General features: G+C 41.2%; 1 protein-coding gene across 1 annotated transcript in view; it reads right to left on the minus strand.

The window, feature by feature from the left end:
- The window catches only part of LOC306789151 (acyl-coenzyme A thioesterase 11-like), a 48,203-nt gene that overhangs the window by 17,178 nt on the left and 10,009 nt on the right, over positions 1 to 21,016 (minus strand). The window contains exons 4-18 of the mRNA XM_079284957.1: positions 14,681 to 14,869; positions 14,426 to 14,580; positions 14,145 to 14,276; positions 12,273 to 12,347; positions 11,268 to 11,341; positions 9,864 to 9,874; positions 7,079 to 7,279; positions 6,820 to 6,889; positions 6,663 to 6,723; positions 3,511 to 3,615; positions 3,201 to 3,336; positions 1,521 to 1,612; positions 1,348 to 1,409; positions 1,137 to 1,256; positions 825 to 963 (exon numbers count right to left, since the gene is read on the minus strand). Coding sequence (XP_079141083.1) covers positions 825 to 963; positions 1,137 to 1,256; positions 1,348 to 1,409; positions 1,521 to 1,612; positions 3,201 to 3,336; positions 3,511 to 3,615; positions 6,663 to 6,723; positions 6,820 to 6,889; positions 7,079 to 7,279; positions 9,864 to 9,874; positions 11,268 to 11,341; positions 12,273 to 12,347; positions 14,145 to 14,276; positions 14,426 to 14,580; positions 14,681 to 14,869 — 1,622 coding nt within the window. The remainder of the gene's footprint in view (positions 1 to 824; positions 964 to 1,136; positions 1,257 to 1,347; positions 1,410 to 1,520; positions 1,613 to 3,200; positions 3,337 to 3,510; positions 3,616 to 6,662; positions 6,724 to 6,819; positions 6,890 to 7,078; positions 7,280 to 9,863; positions 9,875 to 11,267; positions 11,342 to 12,272; positions 12,348 to 14,144; positions 14,277 to 14,425; positions 14,581 to 14,680; positions 14,870 to 21,016) is intronic.

Consider the following 21,016-nt stretch of genomic DNA (forward strand, 5'->3'; position numbering starts at 1 on the left):
TTGTAAAAAATGTGCCGCGGTTCAAAAAAGGTTGAAAAACACTGTGTCTAGCAAGCCACACATCTGCTGTTTGCTACAACTGTATGAACACAAAATAAACAGATTTTGCTGTGATTTAACGGTAATAAACCGACAAAAAGGGACTCCGAAATAACTACGTAATGACGCCGATTTGTAGAAAGTCTGAATTCATGTTTTGTTAGTTCTCTCCGCAAGACGACAAGCAAATAACTTTTAAAATACTTGTTTTCTCAATGGAGCTCGGATCGATCAGTGCTATGCTAACATTGTAGCAGCTCCACCAACACTCACAATAACGTCACGTAGACGTAAATACGGCAGCGTCTATTCATTGTTTGTACCGTATGGTTTACACACACACATTTATACACATAGTTTGGTCCGGTCTCTATTGATATGAGGTATCGTAGAGCTCTGGGTGAACACAGACGGCTACAGGATTTATTTCCTGATTCAACAATGCCAGGAAGTCAGTGATGACAGGGGGAGCAACTCAACGCTGATAGGCTATCGCGCCGCAGCGTCACGCAATGTTTTCGCCGAAGTTGAAAAATGCCAACTCACGCGTTTGGGGCACAAGGCTGTGTTTTTGCTAAGTGGCCCTGGCATTAGCACAGTATTACACTGAGGTGTCCTGATTTAGAAAATAACTGGGTGACGTTCTTTGCCTCCATCTGATTGGCAGCAAATGGCCATGCAACTATGCCTTTTTTTAAAACATGGAGGATAATTATTTCTGTATCACCTTTCTCAATAATAATCTTAACGTGTTCATCAGCAGCTCATTCTGTTGGCTGACTCACCAAGGGTTCGGGTCGTATCCGTGGTAACGTACATGGCTTCCTGTGGGCGTCGAGCACCTCGAAGGTCATAAAGGCAGAGTTTATGTGTCGGTTAGGCCCTTCCTCCTGGTCGGCTTCTGCTCGCACCCCCACCTCCATGCTGCAGCACACAAAGAATCATTCTTTTTGTTTCATTCCTACTTATGTAGCTTTTTCTCTGCTGTACCCTTCTAACACTGAGCTGTCAGCATGGCCTGCTTTCTCACAAATCAGTCAAGTTCTTTCTTATCTGATCTTTCATATCTTTATGGGTGATTCTGGACACACTGATACCTGTTTTTGAAAGCGTTGTTGACTATAGCCCTCAGCAGCAGTCTGTCTCCCACCTGAGAAGGCCCTCTGAAGGTGAACATGTCGATGGTCCGCAGAGTTGGGTGAGCCTGAGAGAGACGACTGCACATAAGAAAAACAATGACAGAGACCGTTATATCTGTAACCCTGGTGCATTCAAATAAAGCATTTTCAAATGTGTGTGTGATTGTACCTGGCAGCAATTGTAGCTACATTCACCATCCAGGCCATGATCTGTCCTCCAAATGTATTCACCTGGTATTCAGACAAACGGAAATGATGACACAGACAACTTACCCCAAAAGACTTTGATGACGTGCATGAGCTGGATCAGGTGGCGGACAGAACAATAAATCAATAAAAAACCTGGTGGTTAGCATGTGGTGGTAGAACCAGTCCAACACTCTCCACCTTGGTCTTCTCTGCTGCCACTGCACTGCCTACTGTCCAGCTGTCAGCTGAAACACACATATGAAAGTTAATGCAAGTAGGAAATGGTTGGTGTTTTCTAAATATGTTTAACAATCACATGAAAAGACCCAAACCAACATGTTTCTCTCAATACTTTCTGACTTCCCTACTGTCTGTGGCCCTCAACCCCACTGGTTCCCACTGAAGACAGACATTTAAGGGTGCAGTGTCTGGCCATGAACTAACATGATCAACAAAATGTGACAAGGTTACAGTGTGAATTAATAAACAATGAATTAATTCCAAACAAAAACACTTTCAAAATTCTAAATAAATAATTTAAATGAATCATTTATTTTTTGGTATTTTGGTCAGACACAATTGCAATGCTGATTACCATAATATGTGTGGTATTTGTTATAAATGTACGTTGGTACATAGAGGGTGATAAGAAGCTGTACTTGGAGGGACTTAGGACCCAGGGGAATGTAGGTGAAGGAAACCGGAAGAGACGGAAGAGACACCACACAAACACAGCTGTTCACCACTCGCTGCTGGCCGGCCGGTTCTTGTGTTAAAAATGTCCTCTTAATAATAATAATAACTGCGTTAACGCGTGATAAAATAATTGTCGGCGTTTATTAATTAATGCGTTTGCACGTTATTATCGCGTTAACTTGCCCAGCACTAGTAAATATAGAATAAAAGACCAAAAGCAGGATTATAATCACCACCAGTAAAAAGCCAATAGCCGATAGCCCTCCCCCCACACAAAAATGGAAAAAAAACTATTAATCTGAATAAACAATCTGTGGCTCTATTACAGACAAAGAAACTGTTGAACTGAACATTAAGTCAAAGTAGTAATACCTAAATACATGAATCTGGATCACTGAACATCAAACTAAGAAAGTCATAAATAGGCTTATTTAAATATGAAGCCGAAATAAATCTGGAAGTGAACACCAAACTCACAGTAATTGATCTGGAACTGAGCCTCAAACTAACCATAAAAACATCTCGATGAGAGGCACTTTATTTTTTGGAAGAAGAGAGAAGTGAAAGTTTCTCACGCCACATCAGCTGGTTATATTATGATTTACCACTTTTACAAAACATTAATGTTGGTGCATATTCCCGGGTTAAGGAGGATCCTAGAGTGGGTTTCATTTCATGAATGTATAGTTAGTGGCTGAATTATTTGGAAGAGAGAACGCCAAATTGGTAAATAAGTTAACAGTTGAAGGACTTCTTTTCCTCACTATCTGTCTTGTATCATAAACAGAGCGCTGACATGTGAGGGTCCAAGGACAGAGGATGTTGTTTGTTGTACATATTGAAATGCTCTCTGAAGAGAATTTGTGATATTTGGCTGTACAAATGAAATTGAATTGATTCAAAAGATAACTTTTGTGGTGATAAACAAACCAAACAGGATTTAGATTATTATCAGAAGTTATTAGAGGAAGATCTTTTCTGCAAAAGTTGACCTCAGCGGGCCTCGACTCCGCGACTCATTGACTTCAGCTCCTCGATGTACGAACGTTGCAACCAATCTCTTCTTCACTTCCCTGGAGTCATCGCACTGTCCGTTTTATCAGATGAAACTGCTACAGCAGTGTGCATCAAACCTACCCTGCAGGACGGACCCATGGGAGAGTAGATCTTTGATGATGTCATCGTGTAGCATCCTGACCCTCCGTCTCTCAGCGGCCACGCTGTATTCCACCTGCTCTTTCTCAGTGTGAGGTACGATGGGCTTCAAGATCACCTGTGATAGAGGTCAGTAAATGTGTCTCCTTAGTGTCAGGAAGCCTTAAACAACACCTACACACACACACAGATGCGGACTGATCAATTTCAACATCGCCCAAGCCTATCACACACTTTCTTAAATAGCCAGAAGGGTCATTAAAAAATGATTTCCACACAGCACACGCCTTACCTTTTGTCCTGTGTTTGTGCGCTGGGTAACAAAGGTGGCATAGGCGTGACAAACCCTCCAGTGCCGATCCAGGAACAGGTCCTCACAGCTCACCTGTACCCCCACCTGGGAGGGAATGCATCAGGGACACTCTATGGTCAAACTCTTTGACAGCTGACATCAGGTAGGTTATAGCTAGCAGTAGTCATTTAGTGAAGGCTTATATATATATATATATATATATATATATATATATATATATATATATATATATATATATATATATATATATATATATATATATATATATATATATATATATATATATATATATATATATAAATAAATAAATAAATAAATAAATAAATAAATAAATAAATATATATATATATATATATATATATATATATATATATATAAATAAATAAATATATTGGCAAGCGAATCAGTTGAACGAAGAACAAAAAAAACTCCCCCGGTGTGTAATGACCTTTATTCTGCTCTCTCCTGGATTAAATCATATCTCACAAACACACAACAGTTCATCAGTATCAACAACTGCACCTCCTCCACTGCTCCTCTGTCTCAAGGCGTCCCCCAGGGTTCGGTGCTTGGTCCTCTTCTGTTCATCCTCTACTTGCTCCCTCTTGGTAATATCATCCGTCAACAAGGTCTTCACTTTCACTGTTACGCCGATGATGTCCAGCCCTACATCTCCACAAAAGCCATCACCACTGCTACTCACTCCACTCTCACCAACTGCCTCACTGACATTAAATCATGGATGCAAACCAACTTCCTCAAACTGAACTGTGATAAATCTGACATGATCATCATCGGTCCCAAATCCCTCACTAAAACCTGTCACAACTTCAGCCTCACCATCGACAACTCCACTCTGTCTCCCTCCCCACACATCCGCAACCTCGGAGTCATGTTCGACAGCAACCTCTCCTTTGAACACCACGTCAACCAAATCACCAGAACTGCCTTTTTCCACTTAAAAAACATAGCCCGTCTCCGCCCATCACTCTCCTCATCTGCTGCTGAAACTCTGATCCACGCCTTCATCACCTCCAGAATTGACTACTGCAAAGCCAAGAAATTATACAAAGTAAGACGGGGACAAATGCAAAGGGGACATAAGGACACTGAGGAAAATAACAGGTTGAGAGGCGGAGGTCAGCTAAATGTATATAAGTGTGTGTGTGTGTGTGTGTGTGTCTATATGTGTGTGTATGTTTGTATGCGTGTGTGTGTATGTGTGTATGTGTTTGTGTGTGTATGTGTGTGTGTGTGTTTGCGTTTCTGCCTTCTATGTGTGCTCCGTTTGATGAGGTGAGTCGATTGAGGTTAGGTAGTAATATGGGATATATTTCAATTTACACATAAATACAAAAATACAGCACATGTACAAAAATCCATATATATTGTGTGTGTGTGTGTGTGTGTGTGTGTGTGTGTGCAGGGTCGGAAATACACGAGGGCAAAGGGCAAAACTGCCCCTAAGAAATATCATTTTGCCCCTGATATCACTAGGAGAGGGGCAAAATATGCCCCCGAAAAAAATGGAGCGCTTCTTAATCAGACCTGTGACTGCGGTCAACTGAGCAGACACTTACATGTTAGTGCACCTATATCCTGAAATTCACGGTAAACTCTTTCAAACGGCGCAGATCGGGAGCGAGCGAAGGACTTTGAAAGTTAACAGAAAGATTAACGTGAGACAACATCCGGTTTCTTCAGACGAACATCCGGTTTTCAGAATAAGATGCCAACAAAGTATACATATGGCATAATGGAAATTAGATTAAATGAATTATATTCACATTAAGTGTAAAACATGCTACCTGCATCTCGTGAGTTCAAGGTAAATACACCTAAAGTGTCTTTATTCTTTGATTTGAGGGTTGCTGGAAATGAATAATACCTGACTGACAGTCAATTAAGATATTTTACTCAGTAAAAACTCAAATGGCACATTTAAAAAAATTTTAAGGTGGGTAATATGGATGGCATCCAAATGGGTAATATCACAATATTTGAGGTGCTACAAAAATATGTTTTCTCAATAATTCCATACAATGACTGATATATATGTAATCAAGGCATCGTTGACTTAATAATTGTTAATAGTTGTTTAAAACATTTAATAATAACAATAAATAACCACAAAGAAATAAGAATACAATTGAATATGATTGTCTGATTTGTTTGTTTTTTGTTTAAAAAATCTAAGAAACCACTTTGAATCTGTAGACTACTGCCTAATAGTCTTATTGCCATATGATGACAATTGCTCATATACTGTAAGCCTAAATAAGTATATGTCTTATTTTGAACAAAGGTTAAATGTTATTTCACAAGTTTCAAAAAATGCCCCCAATCTTTTGAAAATGCCCCTGGATTTCAGTTAGTGGGGGCAAAAATTATGTCCAAAAAATATGTAAATTTCCTACCCTGTCTGTGTGTGTGTGTGTGTGTATATATATATATAGAGCCAGTGATTCAGGGACACCCAGTATGCCGCTGGGCAAGTTAACGCGTTATTATCGCGTTAACGCATTCATTAATTAACGCCGACAATTGTTTTATCGCGTGTTAACGCAGTTTTTTTTTTTTATTATTAAGCGGACATTTTTAAAACAAGAACCGGCCGGCCGACCGGCTGGCAGCGAGCGGTGAACAGCTGTTTGTGTGGAGTCTCTTCCATCTCTTCCTGTTTCCTTCACCTACATTCCTCCGTTGTATTGTGGTGGCAGCGGAAAAACCAGCAACAGATTATTTAAAAGCTGAAAAAATCAAATCAATCTATCTACATAGCTAAATACAATTACTGTAAATTATCACATAAAAGCAGGTGTTAAAATACAAACAAATAAAGGTCAGTCGCTAAGGAAGGCAGGGTAAAAATGGGGGGGGGGGGGTGGAACTACTGACTAGGAAGTCAGGAAGGGGCTTAATATAAGGGCCATAAGTATTTCATAAGTCTCTCTGCTACATAGGTAAATAAAGGCTACAATTTGACAGTTACGGTACTGTAATCTGGCGTAATTCCAAATCCAGTAGAATATTTAACTAAATCTAATTGATTTTGTTAATTCTAAGTGTATTGCATTAGAAACATTGGGTGTAGTGGTATGAATGTGAAGTAACAGATATACTGATCTTACCTCCATGCTGGTGTTAAAGGCTCTGTTGACCTTTGCCTTGATGTTCACCACCTGGCCCACGCTGAACACAGAGACAGAGAGGAAGAATGCTGTTAACTGTATACACACACCAGCAATGCAGACGGACCCACGTCTCTGTACACATTCTTCCTGTTACCTGATGGTATGTTCAAAGTGGATGTCATCCATGGAGGCAGTGACGCAGGGACACCCAGCATGCCGCTCAGCTGCCCATGTGAAACAAAACATATGTCCTCATGTCCCGTCTGGCTCGTCAGGGGGTCACGACATAGCGTGGACACTCACAGATGAAATCAACACACACCACATGACTAATATTCACTGAATCTCTCACGCACGCACGCACACGCACACTCGCACACACACACACACGCACACGCACACACACCTCTCACCGGACAGGCAGGCAGAGGAGTCTATCCATTTCAGCAGCTGACCCACGCTCAGCTCCTGTTGATGGTTGCTGTGACAGGGCATCACTATCTGACTCATTTTCACCTCTGTCGGGTTGACGCTCCCTTCTTCGTCTTCCTCTTCCTCCTCCTCCTCCTCTGCTTTCTCCAGATGACCTGACACTCTGGAACTCATCTTCAAAGCTGAGGGGAGAAACGTTTCTTCGGATGAATTCAATTTTCAGTTTTTTTTGTCAGTTGTCTTGGGCAGTTTTAAGAAAAATAATACCAAATACCAAAGTAATAAATATGCATCTCCGTGCTCCATCTATACACCTGTAGATGACTCAAAGATAAGTCTAAATGTGGCTAAAAACATTAACATTGTTGATAATGCATGACTGTCATAAAATACCACATTGTATTGATAACCAGTGAACTTGGCAATGAACATCCCAAAGGTTTCCAACATCACCAAATGTTTGAGCTCATTTTAATGATTTACAATCATTCGTTTAACCAGTGGCGGGCCGTGCATTTTATACCTGGGCCTTCACTGCTGTCCTGCAGCTGAAATACCACCTTATAACCACATTGTGGCACCACAGCTATTATTCATTTTTAAGGCTGTAACTATGTACATCTTCATATTAAACCGTTCGGTACGAGTCGTTTGAATAATGCTCGAGCATTTAGAAAATGCAAAAGCCTAAATTAAGGAAAATATAACGTCCTCAGCTGGTCTGGCTGTGGGATCCACCGTCATTCCTTAATGACAAGCCACAACCCAAAGAGATTATCATAGGATTTTACTTTCACAACTGGAACATTGAACATACTGCTCTGCAATGTCTTTCCTCGGCTCAGCACCCTGTATCATGGTGCAGCTCAACACAGTCAGAATGCATTTTGATTGGCTGAGCTGCATCACGTGATGTGATTCACTGCCGATCAGCCTCTGCTGGCTGTTAAATTTCGTTTCACGATAGTCACGTGCTCGCCCACTGACCAATCACAGCACACTCTGCACCTAGCGGGAAAGCTACAGATGAACACTGAGCGGCATGTAATCCTGACGTCATTATAGGCCGCTAGCAGGCGCTGACACGTCAAAGAATACGCCCAACATGTCAAACTAAAGATCTGATTGGTTGAACACTATGACAATCAACAATATCGTCCCCATTTACTTTAATCTGCACTGGCTGCAGGTGAGAGTCTGCAGGCCTCTGGCTCTGTTCTTACCTAGAGACACAGAGGTGAGATCTGATTGGATAAAAGCTCTACTTAAAACAAGCTGCACTGGAAGCAGAGCAACTGAGGAAGACAGTAGCTGTGCAATGAGAAAATAAGATAATGGGAAAAATATTTTTATAAATTATAATACATGTCGTGTATTTCAGAAAAATTATTAAATAGTTTTTGTATTTTTTGTTTTGTTTTTTGTTAAATATAAATAGCTTTGTGATTCTGTTTAGGCCAGCAGAGAAGGCCTTGCAGGCCCTGACGGCCCACCACTGCATTTAACAAGATGTCAGCCTGTAGCAGCACGGACAGATTATGAGACAATGTGGTGTAAGAAGATTGCAGAAAAATATGAAAGCATAAAAGTATAACGATTACCACATGTAACCTGTTTGATTTTAGGATTTTAGTGAGGAGCTCACTACTGAATGGAGATGAAGAGCTATGTTCTTCAGACACAAAGCTACCTGACTGTAACGACACATTACCTCACTACTGAATGGAGATGAAGAGCTATGTTCTTCAGACATGTCCCCTTGAGAGTGTCACCAGCGAGGATTTGGCATTTCTGCTTTCTTGCTCTATTGAAGACGTACCAAACCGTGGCTCCACTGTATTGTATTGAACCGAACAGAGAATTTTGTGAACCGTTACACCCCTAGAATATATCAACGTATGTGTCTTGAATTAATTAATTTGAACATTTCTCATTTTGTCTTTATACAAGGAATATCTGGGGTTTTTTGGGAAGCAACAGTCACAGGCAATGTCCTCAATCCATGACACATCAGGTCAATGATGGCCACATCTTTCACTGCAACAGCTTCCTGTTCAATGACTCATTTTCAACTGACGTCCTTTTCTTCAGAAACTGACCCAACAGACATCCAACAAACGTAGATACAAAATAAATTGAATTGAAGTTAAACTGAGGTTTAAGGTGATGGTTGACATATAACGTCAGTGCTGCATGGTGGATCAATGCACCACAGACCATTATCAAATCTCAATGGAGTCTGCTTAGAACCACAGGTATGCCAGCCACAGGGATCTAGAAGTGTCGCCTTTTCTGAGAGTTTAAATGGGAGCATTGCAGGAGCTAATTGCCTCAACACCTGGAGAACAGGAGTGAGAGGTTTAGAAGTCTGGTTCCAGCGTACGGTATATCTCGCGAGATATAACGTAAAGCGTTACATCTAGCTAACGTTAGATATTACGTAACGTTACGCATTTTGTAAAGGTTGGCATTAAACGAGATGACATGTTGACGTTACTTTACCTTTAACTTTTATTCCGTAAAATGGAAGCTTTGCCTGTGTAACTGCTAGTACAGGCGACAAGAGACCTGCTAATTTAGTCACATAACGTTACTGCATATATAATCATTTATTCTTAAAAACCTTCCAGTCTAATTTATGCTCGATTATATATGGCTTAAGTAACGATAGCTAACGTATATGCTACAAACGTCCCTGTTATTAGAGTAAACAGGGACTAAAATGAAAGTTTAACAGTTCTACTTTGACATGTTAGCTTACTTTACAGTGCACGTACCTGACAGCGACATGTAGAAGTGTCACGCTAAACCGTCTTCTTCTTTTAAGCTTTACGGCGGATGGCATCCAGTAAAAGGTGCATTCCCGCCACCTACTGTATTGGAGTGTGGACTAGAGTAACCTATCCTCTTACAAAAAAAAAAAAAGGAAGTTCTATCATTTCGGTGACTTAAATTATTTTACTCAATCCTGTTTATTTCACGTAATTTAGTACATTTCCTGCCCCCAAGGTTAATGCATATTTTAAGTTTAGTTCCTCCACTCCCAGCTTCCTCTTCAACCTCTCTGCTGGAGTGTGAATTTCTGGCAAAGACAAATGATATGGTCTACAGATTCTGGTATTTGGCAGTGCTCACATCGTCCTGCTGGGTGTTTATTAGTTGCATTGTTTTGTTCAGCCTTGTGTGCCCAATCCTCAGTCTGGTTGATATGTTTTCTTCTGTGGTGCTTCTTCTGGATGGCCTTCCTTTGCCAACTTCTCTCTGAACACAAGCTAAACGTTGGTAGCACATTACACTAGATAACGCCATCATCAGAGGGTGTTCAAGTAATACCTTTCAAAATAAAAACCTCATTAATTAAGACTAAACATGTTCAAATGCTAACCGTGTTAGACCAGCTGTTAATAACATGACCTCACCGCGACTGGCATGAAATATTTTTGATAGAAAACATTCCTAAGTGAAATAATTATGATGCAGGTGGGATATATTAAAGGTTATTAAAACTGCAGTCTAATATTTGAAATGTGAGTGAGGTTGCGGTGCATCATGAATACGTACTACCAACAAAGACTTAAAGAATCACTACTAGAAAACAACACACAGCAATTGGCTTAGTATTCGATTATTCATTTTGTGATCATAATGTGAATTTTCCAAATAATGGTAATTTTTAGAAGAAAAAGTAAATAATTATTCAAATCACTTCTAGGTACTTTGCCCATAATAGATAACTCCTATTTGCAAAAGGACCCTGTTACTGCTGTCTCTTCACATGACAGAGTACTAGTGTGTCATTATATCTGCTATATAATCGGAGGAGGAACATTTGTCAGAACTGATGGAACTGATGTTGTTCATTTTCAATGTACACCATAAGGCACAAAAACTAAAAAAAAAAAGTACACATTCAAAATAAGAGTAATTTTATTGAGTGAGCTCCTACAGTTGCAAGAACAGACGATGATGGAGTCAAGTGTGTTCACATGAATTTTGTAGTTTCAGCCTGTTCAACTTATCCAGACAATGTAATATTGTTGTGAACCAGTTTATTGACAGTTTGAAAGGAATCGAGAATATCGTCTGGTAAGATATTGGTTTAGATCATACACACACGCACACACACACCTGGTGACTCTCTCTCTCACACACGCACACACACACTCCTACACAGCCCCGTGCAGGTACAGGGCCAGGAACTTGCTGAAGACTTCAGGCTTGTATCCTGTCAGACCAGCTGGTACCTGCAGGGAGACACACATCCACCAATCAGCAACACAACTTTAATATCCTTCCTTTCATTTTCTCTGTCACCTATCAGTTACTAGTACACACACATTCATTGCGTTAACTGTGCTAAGTTTTAAAAACAACTTAAGCTGTTACCACTCCAGTACAATGAGCCTAAAACACCTATCCAAGGCATACCCAGAGAAATTGAAAGCTGTTCTTGAACCATTTGGAGTACATGCATGGTTTTGGTCTCTTTTGACAGGTAACACTCTGATTTCCTTTGTGGATTCGTGTTCCCTCAGAGATCCCAGAGCTGGCCGACCATGATTATTTTCACCGCTTAACCTTGCCATCAGACAGACCTTTCTGACAGGGAGCTGAACCCGTTATGTCCATTGAGGCTCTCTTTAAAACCACCAGACTCCATTGACAAAAACAGTAGTTTTAGCTCACAGAACACACGGTCGGTCTACTGCCGTTTGTTTGTTATTGTGTGCCTTAGGCTCTAAACTAACGTGGCGTACACAGCAGTACAGTGCCCGTGTTCTCCTGTCTGCTTCTCCAAACTGGGAGCGTCCCGACCTCCATCTAATGTACTGTATGCACTGACTATATACTGTATATGTAGTATCATCATGCAGAAACCAGTATAATGTCATAGAGGAAATGTTTTGTTCAAAAGGCTTGGGAAAATAGCATTTTGACACTTTAACATACCGTACATACTAAAATTTAAATACATAAGGAACATCACTGGGAAGCTACAGAATGATATACAAACCTAAAAATAATAATAATAACAATAATAATGGACCCACCCTTTAAATAATGGTAATGTTTCATATTTGCTGAGGAGGCAACAGTGTTGAAAGAACATGGCTGTAAGTCACACTGAGCATGGTGAGTCAGTTACCAACAGACAGAAGTGGATCTTGGTCATACCTTCACTTGCTTCTTCTTGATGAGGGGTCGCACTTTTGCAAAGTCATAGAGCTCAACATCTTCATCCAGCCACACCTGCATGGAGCAGACAGCATTTCAACAACCCAGCAGACAATGAACAAAGAAGCAGCAAACTCTTTCTAACCTCGGGGATTCTGATTGATATGGAGAACTGACAAACTGGTTGTGTTACCAGCACAGACTATTTTTTCAATACTTGATGAAAAATATTCATGAAAACTCGTTCTGAGGACAGGTTTATTTGCATGTGTGTACAACATATTATTCAGTCCTCAATAAAAGCATTAACCAGTAGCGAGGTGCAAACACACATTCCCAATATCCTCATTAGGTCCTGATCTCTGTGCAACCAGACTGAACACTTTTAGTCACGATGGACATCATTTGATGTTGAAGATATTCTCCACAGAAAATCTCTTGAATGGTGAACAGTCTCCCCCTGTAGACTTAGTGGATCAGTCATGCAGACCAGTACCAAAAATGCCTCCAATACAGCCTAAAATGCAGGATCGGGTATCGGCGAGCATGCGAGTCTATGCACTGATCCGCTATCCTATTATGGTATCACATATCAGCTCATTACGCTACACAGGCACAACACTGTACATTCTCCCCGTTCCGTACTGCACATGTGCAAACTAGTACAGATCAGCAGCAGGAGAGCTAGGTAACATCAGCAGCCAGTGGGCAGCACGGTCCTGCTTGGCTAAATAAGAGCACTAACGGCTGTTAAAGCTGATAATTGTGATGCGTTCAAACACAGGACATCATGTCCTGTGTTTTTTTCATTCATTCAGCAAAGATGAGTATTGGGCGAAGGTCAATTACGCTGTGCGTTCAAATACCCACACTACCGTGCTATTTAGTATGCCAAGATAAACACAACCCGTTTCATCTTCTCCCCTCTGGGAGGCGCTACAGAACCCTGTACGCAAAAACTACCAGACACAAGAACAGGTCTTTTTCCCAAAGGCCCATGAACACTTAAATCAATCATGCAGTGTCAAAAACGCCCCAACACCAGACACCCACTTAATCAATATATCATATATTATAGTTTAAATACTCACTGTTTTATAGCCTGTTAATATCATCACTACCAATATAAATACAAGCATAGCTGTATATGTCATATCCACCTACCGCATGTATACAAAGCTATATGTATAAAAAGCTGTTTCATTAATCCACCCTTCACTTATCCCAGCAACCTTTTGCACTACTCTATTGCAGTTTACAAATTAGTTATTTATCTGTACATTGAAAAAAAAAAATTGCACTCACTGTACGTCAATGTATTTTTTCAAATTCTTGTCATGAATACTTTCCCTTGCAACGCAAAATATTACGCAGCGGTAGCTGAAGTGCAAATAAAGGCATCAACCGATCACATTGTGAGGAATGGACATATTCAGAACTCACGCCTGTATTGTACAACACCCCTGCCTGCGTGAATATACATATAATAATATATAACCTTTTATAGACAAAGGGTTGCAACTGTGGCAAATTTGCATAGTTTCTGATACGTAATAGTTTTGATACAAAATATTCGCAGTCAAGTGTTTGCATTTTCGTCCCCAGTGTGTAAAGGCCTTCCCTTGGTCATTGAAGCCGATTTAACCAAACATGAGCTTCATTGTATTTACTGCTGGGCGTTCTGTGCTGTTTTGAATTGTACTGTTTATTCGGTCTACCCATGCAGAAGCAATAGTCCTCTAGTTAATAGAGGCATATTCCGCAGTAGTGGAACAAATGTCCCTATGAAGCCGCTAACATCTGGCAACTTGTTACTTCCTCTAAGCACCACATGCAGTTATTGATAAAAAATAAAGAAGAAGAATGAAGCACCTGGTTCTTGATGCCGTCGTCTCCTGAGAGATCTGTGGTGTTGAGCTGGAGGACCATAAACTGGAAAATTCTGCCGTTGGTCCCCACTGCCTGTACTGTTATGGGACGATCTAATACGCGCTGGGGCTGACTCTGACACACACAGACACAGTGTAAGAGGTAGAAAGAGACAAGGATCATTATGGAGTTTAAGAATGTGGATCAGCAACTGGTAATACTGTATGTTCACAGACTTGCTGTGTATAATGGCACCCTGCTAAAATTGATGCGTACATCCTTACCCTATAAAGTGTGTGCGCACGGACCAGAGCATTTCCAAAGGTGAACATGAGCATCTTGGCTCTGAACTGCTCTGGCCGGAGCTTACAGCCAGCATCGGCTCCCTCCAGAAAGTACAGCGTGTGGGCATGAGGATAAGGGTAGTCACCCCTGAAACCTGATTGGATGACAGAGACGTCATTAGCAGGACGGAGCACTGGACAAAGTGACACTCCTTGCCATACACACAGCCTCAGGGAACACACACACACACACACCAGTGCAGTTCAGCTCCTCCTTGTACACGTGAACTTGCTGCAGGTCGATGGTGGGGGAGACAGGGTACAAGCTTTCCAGGACATGATCTGCTGTCTCGTCCACTTCCTGTTTCCCAGAAACCTCTGGGAGAGCATCCATGCAGTTATGCAGTAAACCATTCTGACCCCTGATCTGGAACACGTCCTCACCTGGTGATCAAACATGGAACGAAAATGGAAGTCCGTTAGAATTATGGAAGCCCTGAAGAGAGAAAACATTTTCTTTCTGGTGATCAATTTCTAAGTGTGACCTAAATAGTTTTCTCCCCTGAGTTGACTCAAGAACAGATGAAAAAAGAAGATACTCTTGGCAAAACCTAACTTCCATAAATGTTTCTTCTTTTATGAAACGGGGAGTGGGGGGGGGGGGGGGGGGGGTTTGCCAGGATAATGTTCTCAGTCACTTATTTTTCATCTGTGAATAAAAGTTATTCTTTTCTTTTTGCCAGATCAATTGTTTGTTGTTGTAATACTCATTGTGGCCACAAGAGGTCGAATTGCACCACTGCACCATGTTCTACATCAGGGGTATTCAAGTACATTTCAAAAAGGTCCAGATTGAGAAAATCTCCTCGTGCAAAGGTCCGGAACATTACAACAGTGGCGGGCCGTCAGGGCCTGCAAGGCCTTCTCTACTGGCCTAAAAAGAATCACAAATTTATAGCTATTTTATAATTTAATAATTTTTCATAAATACACTACATGTATTATAATTTATAAAATTATTTTCTCCATTATCTTATTTTCTCTTTGCACAGCTCCTGTCTTCCTCAGTTGCTCTGCTTCCAGTGCAGCTTGTTTTAAGTAGAGCTTTTATCCAATCAGATTTCACCTCTCTGTCTCTAGGTAGAACAGAGCCACAGGCCTGCAGACTCATGCTGCGTTCACACCAGACTAGGGTTGGGTATCGTTTGGGTTTTTTCCGATACCAGTGCTAAAACGATACTTTTAAAACGATACCGGTGCCTAAACGGTGCCTGAACCGATCCTCAAATTGAACAATATATTAACTGTTAAAGTATACTATAAATATAAATAAATACAAAACACTTGGCTTCAAACTACAGCTTCAAACTTTTTAACTATGAACAATGTTAACTGTTAACAGTTTACTTAAATAAATGTAAATACAAAACACACACACACACACACACACACACAGTACACACACTGCAGCTTCAAACTTCAGCAATTATCTGGCAAAATAAGACACGTCTCATGACTTATTTTACCAGTTGGTGGCGGTAATGCGCCAATTCGTCGTTTGCCAACCGCCAGTTGGTCTCATAGAAGAAGAAGAAGAAGAAGAAGAAGAAGAAGAAGAAGAAGCTTTCGCGTGCCTGTGTTGTTGTGCTCATGAGCGACAGCGCTACGTACCCCGTTGTAATAATACTATGAGTGAGGAGCGGAGGACTGAGTCCTGCTGCCAGGACGGAGTCATCAGGGTAGTGTAAAAAAAGTATTTCAATCGGCTCAGGCACCGAACAGAAGCACCGAAATCTGCGTTACGTTTCGGTCCGGTAGGTACCGGACGTATAGGAACCGGTTCCATACCGGCACCGTTTTTCGGTGCCCAACCCTACACCAGACGCGTGGAAAATTTGACGCTCGTCGAGATTACACACAAAGGCTATGCACCGACACGATGAGTCTGGCGCGCCGCAATTTTGCGATGGCATGGCGCGTTGGACGCGATTTTGCGGCGCGATGGACGCGTCCACCGCGAAATTTTTCAACTTCTGCGAAATAATCGCGTGACGCTGTGGCGCGATAGCCTATCAGCATTGAGTTGCTCCCCCTGTCATCACTGACTTTCTGCCGCTGTTGAATCAGGAAATAAATACTGTAGCCGTCTGTGTTCACCCAGAGCTCTACGATACCTCATATCAATAGAGACCGGACCAAACTATGTGTATAAATGTGTGTGTAAACCATACGATACAAACAATGAATAGACGCTGCCGTATTTACGTCTACATGACGTTATTATGAGTGTTGGTGGAGCTGCTACGATGTTAGCATAGCCTAGCACCGATCCATCAGAGCTCCATTGAGAAGACAAGTAGCCTACAAATCGGCATCATTACGTAGTTATTTCGGAGTCCCTTTTTGTCGGTTGATTGCTGTTGAATCACAGCCAAATCAGTTTATTTTGTGTTCCTACAGCTGTAGTAAACAGCGACCGGTGGCTTGCTAGACACAGTGAATACAGCTCGATAAAATCCACGGAGCTCCTCTGAACAATATTATGAACCAGACATGACGGCGTTTAGTTTACCGGGATATCTGTGACTTCCACAACACGTAGAAATATAGGTTATTTCTTCCATGGTTAATGGCGGACAGTTGAACGGATCCAGGTCGATAAACCACGGCCCCTCTCCGGCGCTGCGCGAATTGCGCAAATTGCGTTTGGTGTGAACACAACCGGCGGCGCGTTGGACGCGATTTTGCGGTGAGTCAAATTTTTGACACGTTCGGTGTGAACGCAGCTTCACACGTGCATCCATGTGCAGTTTAAGTGAATGGGGACGATATTGTTGATTGCATACCTGCAAACTCATGAGGTGAAAAAGGTGACACACCCCCTCCTTTATTTTAAATATGAGCTTTAAAATGTAGCATTCTGATGTACTCTGAGAATCAAATTAAGTGATAAGACATTTATTCAGTTATTATTCAGTATTTCTGCTCCATTATTAATATTAACCTTTATTTAGACAAAATCCATTGAGACCGAGGTCTCATTTTCAAAAGTTTTAGTCATATGAAAACCAAAGATAGCAAGAGTAGCGAGAACCATCGCCTGTAAAAAAATAAAGTGATTCAGTTTCATTGAACCCCGTTACTGTACGGCTTACTATTAACTTCCACTGTTACTGTAAAGCAACGTGGGACTGTTGGTACACTGGCTGTGGTCATCACAGTAAACAGTGTGAACAGTGTGATGAGAGGACATGTGATCCATTGTTGCTGTAGTTCATCTGCTTGGAGCAGATGCTGCATTTAGCATACCCTGCCTTATCAATGTATTTAAAACAGCAGGAACCTGTACTCACGTCTGTTTAGACCTCCACCTTTATCCAGGCCCAGCATGAGGGGGTTTTCTGTTGTAAACGTGACAAGGGGCTTTTTCACAACCCCCTCTGTGCATGATCTCAGGAGTAAGGAATGTTTCAGAAAGTATTTAAACTGCGGGTTTCTTCAACTCGAAGCAGTCTTCTCAAAGTGCTGACAGATATGTACAGCTTTGAGATGGCTCCTCCTTGCAAGGAAATAAAGGAGAAACGGACAAACTTGAAATCTTCTGAAGACTATTTTTATTAATTTGTGAACCAAACTATCTTCTCCGATTTAATTGAATTTATTCCATTACAGTATTTAGGTCAGACACATATGCAACGCTGATTACCGTAATATGTGTGGTATTTATTGTAAATGTACGTTGATACATGGAGGGATTTAGGACCCAGTAGGTGAAGGAAACAGGAAGTGACGGAAGACACGCCACACAAACAGCTGTTCACCGCCGGTTGACCGGCCGTTCTTGTGTTAGTTTACGCCATTAATTAATTAATGCATTAAGCCAGTGGCGGGCTGTCCTATAATGACGTCAGCATTACATGCTGCTCAGTGTCCCTGTACAGGCTCTGCCGCAAGGTGCAGAGTGTGCTGTGATTGGTCAGTGGGCGAGCACGTGACTATCGTGAAACGAAACTTAACAGCCAGCAGAGGCTGATGGGTAGTGAATCACATCACGTGATGCAGCTCAGCCAATCATATATGGACATTCTGACCAGAGTAAGCTGTACCAGACACCATGACAGAGGAGACTGAGACAAGGAACGACACTGCAGAGCAGTACGTTCAACTTTCAAGTTGTGAAAGTAAAGTCCTATGATAATCTCTTTGGTTCGCGGCTTGTCATTAAGGAATGACTGTGGATCCCACAGCCAGACCAGCTGAGAACATTATATTTTCCTGAATTTAGGCTTTTGCATTTTCTAAATGCTCTCTCATTATTCAAACGACTTATACATAGTTACAGCCTTAAAAACGAATAGAAGCTGTGGTGCCACAATGTGGCTATAAGGTGGTATTTCAGCTGCAGGACAGCAGTGAAGGCTGTTGATAAAAATAGCTTATTTGCAGCTTTAATAACCATTAGCTTATGCAGCTTTATTAACCACTCACGCAATACACACAGTACACGCTAGGGCAAGGGAGAAGCAAGAGGGAGATTACTGATTTAACTGCGTCACAAGGAATAGGCCGCCATCTTAGATAAGGTAGAAACAATAGACGAGTGAGATACAGGAAAGGGACAACGCCCTAGCAGTCTCCACTTTCCACAGGTCCACTCTCTACAACATCTCACCTCACACTGACAGAAGACAACGCCTTCTAGGAGGGGCCAGTGTGGGCGGATTTGCCCAGGCCTCCAACCAGGTGTCTTACGTGTACAAACACGCTCCGCCTGCTTCTTTGATTTGACCAATGGGCTTCCATAAGAGGAACCCTACATAAATCATCACGCTGCTATGTTCAAGTGTGTGCTTATGGTGGATCTCTGAGAGTGAAGCTATTAGTGACCCGTGCACGTATAACTGCTGGGCTGAATAACTCTGTTGATAATAAACCTATTGCTTTTGATATAACTAAACGCCTCTTGAGAGCTTTCGTTGTCCTCTTAAATCCGCTCTGAGTGTGGGAGATAAAGTTTTTTCTCACAACAAGGCCCAGGTATAAACTGCACGGCCAGTCACTGCATTAAGGCGGAACAAAATACTGTGATATACCGTGAAACCGGTAGAGTCTTAAAAAATACCGTGATATGGATTTTTGGTCATACCGCCCAGAAGTTATATTCGACGTATAAAGCAAGAACATGCATGTCTCATCTTCTACCTGCATAGTTAGAGAGATCCAAATAAATGATAAACACATGCATTGCCGTTTACCAGCTGGTTATAGCATGGAGAGCAGCAAGAGGAAGACGAGGGTTTGAGCAGAGGAGAAGGGATTCATTGGACGTAAAAGGAAAATGGAGTGCAGAGGAAAAGCGGGAGGAGAGAAGGAAGGAATGAGAGAAGCTAGGATGAGTGTTATTATTAGAAGAGGAAATCAGAAACACGAGAGACCATGTCCTGTCCTCCTTGGCCTGGTTTTTAGGAGAGGTCAAAATGTTGTCACTTGGGTTCTCTTACAGATTTTTAAATACAAATACCTTCATACTAAAATGCAAAATGTTTGTTGAATGCAAGAAATATATTTAGTCAGGGAATCAGTTCACTCACAACTTGTTGACTCTGGTCTCCCCTAATATCCCTGAATTGCTTATTGCCTCCATGAAGTTTTAGCGCTTCTGCAATTTTAGTTGCTGTACATTATCTGATGTAGACATCTATTTCTACACAATCTAAGGTCAGCACTTACAGTAAAATGTGATGTTGATACGAAGATCTGCGGCTTGCAGAATCAGAAACGTCTTTTAAATCCCTTCTTGAAGCTGTTTAAAAGGTGCTGTATGGATAAGGTTTACCCTTAGTATTACTATTAAAATGCATATGTCTGAATCTATTAAAAGATGTTTCCTCAAGTACAATGGGATTCCTTTCTAAGGGGTTCTGCACAACACCAGAATATTTAGGTAGTTTGTTTGGTATCTAACATATTTTCCTCTAAAAGGATTTGTTATGGTGTCCTTTTAAATAGGCTAGTTTACAGGCTATACAAGCCCTTTGTCATTTTACCTTTTTAGCTGAAATACTTCAGAAAGCCCAACAATGATGGCTCTGTGTTGTCTCAATGTACTAGGGGTGTCACGAAAACTGATACTTTGGTACCAAGTCAAAATTCTGAAAGCCCGAGGCTGGTACTGGTTCTTCTACAGTACGGCAGTACCGGCGTCAGGGTTTGAGTCATGGCTAACATCGCCCTGTCGTCCCGGGGACAATAGAACATTTCCCTGATAAGTCAACATTGTGAATAACAGATCTGTGTTGTAATCAGTGGTGTCTAAAGTACCCAAAAGCCATACTTGAGTAAAAGTAAAGATACCTTACTGGAAAACTACTCTAGTAAAAGTCACCTATTAGAATACTACTTGAGTAAGTCTTAAAGTATCTGATATTTATTGTACTTAAGTATCAAAAGTAATTTTCTGATATTAAATGTACTTACGTATTGAAAGTAAAAGTACAAGTAAATGCTGTTAATAAAAAAGCAAAGGGTCAGAATTTTGAGAATTATGAATTAATTATTACTGCCCAGCCCTATGATGATGCTGACCCAGCG

Source organism: Melanostigma gelatinosum (assembly GCF_949748355.1).
Source record: "Melanostigma gelatinosum genome assembly, chromosome: 15".
Taxonomy (NCBI): domain Eukaryota; kingdom Metazoa; phylum Chordata; class Actinopteri; order Perciformes; family Zoarcidae; genus Melanostigma; species Melanostigma gelatinosum.